Here is a 7,242-nt window from a genome sequence, read left to right as displayed (position 1 = left end):
TCTAGTTCAGTTCTAGTTCAGTTAGTTCAGTTCTAGTTCAGTTCTAGTTCAGTTCTAGTTCAGTTCTAGTTCAGTTCTAGTTCAGTTCTAGTTCAGTTCTAGTTCAGTTCTAGTTCAGTTCTAGTTCAGTTCTAGTTCAGTTCTAGTTCAGTTCTAGTTCAGTTCTAGTTCGTTCTAGTTCAGTTCTAGTTCAGTTCTAGTTCAGTTCTAGTTCAGTTCTAGTTCAGTTCTAGTTCAGTTCTAGTTCAGTTCTATTTCAGTTCTAGTTCAGTTCTATTTCAGTTCTAGTTCTAGTTCAGTTCTAGTTCAGTTCTAGTTCAGTTCTAGTCAGTTCTAGTTCAGTTCTAGTTCAGTTCTAGTTCAGTTCTAGTTCAGTTCGTTCAGTTCTAGTTCAGTTCTAGTTCAGTTCTAGTTCAGTTCTAGTTCAGTTCTAGTTCAGTTCTAGTTCAGTTCTCAGTTCTAGTTCAGTTCTAGTTCAGTTCTAGTTCAGTTCTAGTTCTGTTCTAGTTCAGTTCTAGTTCAGTTCTAGTTCAGTTCTAGTTCAGTTCTAGTTCAGTTCTAGTTCAATTCTAGTTCAGTTCTAGTTCAGTTCTAGTTCAGTTCTAGTTCAGTTCTAGTTCAGTTCTAGTTCAGTTCTAGTTCAGTTCTAGTTCAGTTCTAGTTCAGTTCTAGTTCAGTTCTAGTTCAGTTCTAGTTTAGACAATTATCTCACTAAATTCAAAAGATTTGTATATCGTCGCAGTTGTAATTTCGTTTTTAACACGGTCATCCTGAAAACTTAAAAAACATATTTTCTTATATATTCACTAAAGGAAACCATGTTGAGATCAAGGAATATTTTTAGAGAACAACATTTTATTTATTTTATTTTTTCTCAATCATGTTAATACATTTTTCTCCTAATATACACATTTGTATTTAAATTATTGTTCGTAAATATTTATTGCTTAACTTTATACAAAATCAATTTTATAAACATTTTTTTTAATTTTATCAATATAATGTCATAAATTAAAGTAGTTGTGGCCCTTTTTTTAATTTAACCTAAATTATTTATATCAAATAAAAAATACTCCCCCATCAGATGCTATTAAAAATAAAACCTAAACTTTTATACAATTAATTTCAAAAAATGTTTGCACTTATGAAATTGTTAAAGCACATTTTTTAAACTCTTTTTTTCCAACAATTTTGCTAAATTTAATTTCTTTTATTGATAATTTTTCAAAACAAATGTATTAAAAAGTTGATAATTAAAATTGTAACACATATTTTCGTTCTTTTTTAAATTTTTCCTTTATCCATGTATAAATCACAAAATCAAAATAAAATAAATATTTTGGGCCAAAAAAATCGTGTTAAACGTTAAATAGTTTATGACCAAGTCCAATTTTTGGACAAACGAGGTGATTTTTTTTCTAACTCTCTCATACTCTAAATACAATTTTGTGAAAGCTTTCATTTATATAATTATACATATAAAAATTAATAATTAAAAAATGCTCTTTCAATTTAATTTTAATTAAATTTCTTCTCCAACTAAATACAAAACTTACTACACCGAGAAACACTTTCAAATAAATAAATTCCAAAACAAATTTCAGTTCATAATACTCTACTACAAATACCACCACCTCCTTCAAACAAACTTATTATACTTTTACTTACTTTCTTTTATACATTTCCGTTTCCTGTTTTCAAAACTTGTTTATTACTATTATTACTAATTTCTAACAACAAGTATACAAGATGCTATTTTCTTTATGTTGTGTTTATGTTGAAGCATTTTATTTTAAAGACTTTTAGTTTATTTAATTTTAATAAAAAGTCTGTCGTTTTACTAATAATGTGTTTTTTTCCATCTGATTCTGTGTCTATTTATATAATTTCTCAATTATTACAACAACAACAAAAACAGGCTCTTCAAGGTTCGGTTAAATTGGAGGGTGATGTTATAACTGCGAATGGTTCCATATTGAGTGGTTATGAAGGACATGATGGTCAATCATTTAGTGGATCAAATGTATCGTCAATGTGTTCATGTCGTTGTGCATGTTTTAGTGCAAAACGACATAAAAGGTAAATTCATTATTTATGTGTTTTTATTTGAAAACTGTTTATGATTAAGTGATATTTTACACTTGTTTTAGTTTAGTTCTAGTTCTGGTTCTAGTTCAGTTCTAGTTCAGTTCTAGTTCAGTTCTAGTTCAGTTCTAGTTCAGTTCTAGTTCAGTTCTAGTTCAGTTCTAGTTCAGTTCTAGTTCTAGTTCAGTTCTAGTTCTAGTTCAGTTCTAGTTCAGTTCTAGTTCAGTTCAGTTCAGTTCAGTTCTAGTTCAGTTCTAGTTCAGTTCTAGTTCAGTTCTAGTTCAGTTCTAGTTCAGTTCTAGTTCAGTTCTAGTTCAGTTCTAGTTCAGTTCTAGTTCAGTTCTAGTTCAGTTCTAGTTCAGTTCTAGTTCAGTTCTAGTTCAGTTCTAGTTCAGTTCTAGTTCAGTTCTAGTTCAGTTCTAGTTCAGTTCTAGTTCAGTTCTAGTTCAGTTCTAGTTCAGTTCTAGTTCAGTTCTAGTTCAGTTCTAGTTCAGTTCTAGTTCAGTTCTAGTTCAGTTCTAGTTCAGTTCTAGTTCAGTTCTAGTTCTAGTTCAGTTCTAGTTCTAGTTCAGTTCTAGTTCTAGTTCAGTTCTAGTTCAGTTCAGTTCAGTTCAGTTCTAGTTCAGTTCTAGTTCAGTTCTAGTTCAGTTCTAGTTCAGTTCTAGTTCAGTTCTAGTTCAGTTCTAGTTCAGTTCTAGTTCAGTTCTAGTTCTAGTTCAGTTCTAGTTCAGTTCTAGTTCAGTTCTAGTTCAGTTCTAGTTCAGTTCTAGTTCAGTTCTAGTTCAGTTCTAGTTCAGTTCTAGTTCAGTTCTAGTTCAGTTCTAGTTCAGTTCTAGTTCAGTTCTAGTTCAGTTCTAGTTCAGTTCTAGTTCAGTTCTAGTTCAGTTCTAGTTCAGTTCTAGTTCAGTTCTAGTTCAGTTCTAGTTCAGTTCTAGTTCAGTTCTAGTTCAGTTCTAGTTCAGTTCTAGTTCAGTTCTAGTTCAGTTCTAGTTCAGTTCTAGTTCAGTTCTAGTTCAGTTCTAGTTCAGTTCTAGTTCAGTTCTAGTTCAGTTCTAGTTCAGTCTAGTTCAGTTCTAGTTCAATTCTAGTTCAGTTCTAGTTCAGTTCTAGTTCAGTTCTAGTTCAGTTCTAGTTCAGTTCTAGTTCAGTTCTAGTTCAGTTCTAGTTCAGTTCTAGTTCAGTTCTAGTTCAGTTCTAGTTCAGTTCTAGTTCAGTTCTAGTTCAGTTCTAGTTCAGTTCTAGTTCAGTTCTATTTCAGTTCTAGTTCAGTTCTATTTCAGTTCTAGTTCAGTTCTAGTTCAGTTCTAATTCAGTTCTAGTTCAGTTCTAGTTCAGTTCTAGTTCAGTTTTAGTTCAGTTCTAGTTCAGTTCTAGTTCAGTTCTAGTTCAGTTCTAGTTCAGTTCTAGTTCAGTTCTAGTTCAGTTCTAGTTCAGTTCTAGTTCAGTTCTAGTTCAGTTCTAGTTCAGTTCTAGTTCAGTTCTAGTTCAGTTCTAGTTCAGTTCTAGTTCAGTTCTAGTTCAGTTCTAGTTCAGTTCTAGTTCAGTTCTAGTTCAGTTCTAGTTCAGTTCTAGTTCAGTTCTAGTTCAGTTCTAGTTCAGTTCTAGTTCAGTTCTAGTTCAGTTCGAGTTCAGTTCTAGTTCAGTTCTAGTTCAGTTCTAGTTCAGTTCTAGTTCAGTTCTAGTTCAGTTCTAGTTCAGTTCTAGTTCAGTTCTTCTAGTTCAGTTCTAGTTCACTTCTAGTTCAGTTCTAGTTCAGTTCTAGTTCACTTCTAGTTCAGTTCTAGTTCAGTTCTAGTTCAGTTCTAGTTCAGTTCTAGTTCAGTTCTAGTTCAGTTCTAGTTCAGTTCTAGTTCAGTTCTAGTCAGTTCTAGTTCAGTTCTAGTTCAGTTCTAGTTCAGTTCTAGTTCAGTTCTAGTTCAGTTCTAGTTCAGTTCTAGTTCAGTTCTAGTTCAGTTCTAGTTCAGTTCTAGTTCAGTTCTAGTTCAGTTCTAGTTCAGTTCTAGTTCAGTTCTAGTTCAGTTCTAGTTCAGTTCTAGTTCAGTTCTAGTTCAGTTCTAGTTCAGTTCTAGTTCAGTTCTAGTTCAGTTCTAGTTCAGTTCTAGTTCAGTTCTAGTTCAGTTCTAGTTCAGTTCTAGTTCAGTTCTAGTTCAGTTCTAGTTCAGTTCTAGTTCAGTTCTAGTTCTAGTTCAGTTCTAGTTCAGTTCTAGTTCAGTTCTAGTTCAGTTCTAGTTCAGTTCTAGTTCAGTTCTAGTTCAGTTCTAGTTCAGTTCTAGTTCAGTTCTAGTTCAGTTCTAGTTCAGTTCTAGTTCAGTTCTAGTTCAGTTCTAGTTCAGTTCTAGTTCAGTTCTAGTTCAGTTCTTGTTCAGTTCTAGTTCAGTTCTAGTTCAGTTCTAGTTCAGTTCTAGTTCAGTTCTAGTTCAGTTCTAGTTCAGTTCTAGTTCAGTTCTAGTTCAGTAGTAGTTCAGTTCTAGTTCAGTTCTAGTTCAGTTCTAGTTCAGTTCTAGTTCAGTTCTAGTTCAGTTCTAGTTCAGTTCTAGTTCAGTTCTAGTTCAGTTCTAGTTCAGTTCAGTTCTAGTTCAGTTCTAGTTCAGTTCTAGTTCAGTTCTAGTTCAGTATTATATGTGTTTTTATCTGAAAACTGTTTTAGATCTAAGTGATATTTTCTCTGCATAGTATTATAGTGGTTAGATCTTATACCAAATCCTCGATGTCAAAAATAATGCACTTTCAGAATTTCTTTAGTTTTGTGAACAACTTAAATTACAAAAATTTTTAACCAGAGCAAAGCATACTTTCCTAAAGGATTGAGCAGCGCTGAATCCGAATCTCATAAATCGTGTCATGGAGTTTTTGGAAAAAAGTGGAAAATTTGATACAAATCAAATGTTTTACATTTGTAGAATCCTTGATATGTCTCATATCAACAGTAATGTTGACTCGCAACTTGCTATTTGATCGAATGTATGTATGGAAAAGTTCGGGAAGTTATTGTTTGTACACAAATTTTGTAGCGTAACTGAAATTAATTTAAAATACAGAGAACATATTGCAAAAATCTATAACTTTAAAAAATTAAATAGATATTTATTTTCAATATATTTTAATTTTATTTCTTAAGGATTTACAATAATATTTAAATATTATTTTCTCCTTCTTCTATAAAACATTGCATGGTGCTATCGACAGACAATTAAATTCCTACCAAGATAATACGTAAGATTTATGTTCTTTCCATTCTAATTTTGTTTTCTTAAAATATTTTATAGATGTGTTTATTATTTGCGCAAAAAGAATATATATATTTATTAATTATAATATTTTTTTATCATTAGGCATCAAATGAAAGACAGACGTTCTCCATCATCACATATGCGTCATTTGTTACCCGAAGTTGTTCCAATGCAGGATTTAGGCTACGATTCGCATAGTCTCAATCATCCATTAGATGGTGTTGATGTAGTTGATACAACTACATGCTCTCAGCCTCAATTGCTTAAACGAAATGTTCTTTATTATCATTTCAATATAATATTTAAGTATTTGTTGTTATTTGCAGTTATTTTTTGAAAAAATTTATTTTTTTTTATTTCTTTTCAATTATCTTAACTATTTAAGCCAAAAAAATAAAAAGTAACTTCATACAAGGGAACAAAAGCATTCGAATTATAAAAAATTATTATGTATTTTTCATGTAATAAATTTAATTCGGGTTTTATATGTTTTTTTTTTATTTATTAATTATTAAATTTATTTTAAAATATTTATATGACAACATCTTCTTTAATTTAATTTATTTTTATTATTATTTAACAAAATATAAACCACTGCCATTTCCCCCAGAAAATTACAAAAATAAAAAAAATAATATACATATTTAACTTTACCGCAGATATTATAAATCTAAATGAAAATGTATTCTTAAAGTAGTTTAAAATAAATCTTCATAGTTTGTTCCAAAAGTTATGCCAAAACAAAATTCGTCTCTTATCATATCAAATTTTACTTATATTATTAATTTCTTTAGCCGATTACAAAACTTAAAATTCCCTTTATATAAAATTTTAATGCCAAATTTTTGTATAATTAGTTTAAAAGATATTTTTTTTAAATTTAGCTTTTAGTAATTAGTTTTGTTGCAAAGATGTAAACATTTTTATTTCATTTAGAATTTTACACAATTATGTCTATTTCTTATGAAAATTATTATAATGTTTACTGCTTATTAGTTAAAAACTAAATTAAAATTGTCTTGACATAAATAATTCCAAGTAAGTCAATAATATTTATTATAAATATATTTTTAAAAATAGTTAAGTTACCTGTTCATAATTATAATTATTAATTATTTAGATTTTAAATTAGTTTTGTATTTGCACAACTTTTCATTTAATTTTAATAAGTCATTTGTTTTTAATTTAATATTTACTACTATGTATATATAATACATACTTATGAGGAATTCTGTAGGTATTAGCCCCACAACTAGTTCTAGAACGCATGATTATAGCCTTTACACGTTCTACTTTGGCATTGAGACCAATGACTTTTGTTCGAAATTGTCACCTTCGAAACCGTTTTGAGGAAGTGTTATGAAATCGACACTCATTTTTTGAAACGGTTCTGGAAATAGTTCTTTAATCAATGAATTTTGTTCGAATTTATTTATAATCAGCATCAAAAAAGCTCGATTATATCATTCTGTTTGGTCGTAGACCCACATATGTATGTACTTACATAACCACTTACTTTTGTAATGTATTTTTGGACGCATAATGAAATAACTAAGCTGTGGTGTACTACAGCGAACTAACAAAAAAAAGCCCAGGATCGTATTCGGTGTGAGAAATTTTGTTTTTAAAACAAAACAACTTTTTAACTCCCTATTTGTTAGTACTTATTTAAGTAGTTATTTGTGGTAGGCCTTGTTCTTGCCTTACCACGAATGAAGAAATAGAAAAAAGCTTATTAATTTCCAATGTAAGTTTTTACTGGGTATATCGTTCAATTACTGCAAGACTGTCATAATCCAAAAAAAGTCGTTTCGTGAAAAATTTCAATGGATCTTTTGTGACATATTACTATTTCTTAAATAACTTTTAAATTAATTATCGAACTTCAAACATAAAATTAGAGTAAAATTAATATATTTCTAGTCTG

General features: G+C 29.7%; 1 protein-coding gene across 1 annotated transcript; it reads left to right on the top strand.

Moving 5' to 3' along the window:
• The first annotated feature begins 1,545 nt into the window (after positions 1-1,545).
• On the top strand, positions 1,546-5,719 carry LOC119614482. The gene is made up of 4 exons (XM_037970605.1): positions 1,546-2,079; positions 5,272-5,298; positions 5,418-5,621; positions 5,701-5,719. The coding sequence occupies exons 1-4, from the start codon at positions 1,775-1,777 to the stop codon at positions 5,717-5,719; spliced, it is 555 nt and encodes a 184-aa protein (XP_037826533.1). The 5' UTR covers positions 1,546-1,774.
• Positions 5,720-7,242: the final 1,523 nt, after the last annotated feature.

This window comes from Lucilia sericata, unplaced genomic scaffold (assembly GCF_015586225.1).
Source record: "Lucilia sericata isolate MDLA Ls3-8-SP2 unplaced genomic scaffold, ASM1558622v1 Contig002952F_arrow, whole genome shotgun sequence".
Lineage (NCBI taxonomy): Eukaryota > Metazoa > Arthropoda > Insecta > Diptera > Calliphoridae > Lucilia > Lucilia sericata.
Note: the sequence above shows the minus strand (reverse complement) of the source record. Positions and strands in the feature narration are given on the sequence as shown.

Bases quoted from the DNA above. Each gene is read 5' to 3' on its own strand.
- LOC119614482 (XM_037970605.1), top strand. From the start codon at position 1,775: ATGTTGAAGCATTTTATTTTAAAGACTTTTAGTTTATTTAATTTTAAT. The intron at 2,080-5,271 runs GTAAATTCATTA...TGCTATCGACAG, and splicing joins AGTGCAAAACGACATAAAAG to ACAATTAAATTCCTACCAAG. The intron at 5,299-5,417 runs GTAAGATTTATG...TTTTATCATTAG, and splicing joins AATTCCTACCAAGATAATAC to GCATCAAATGAAAGACAGAC.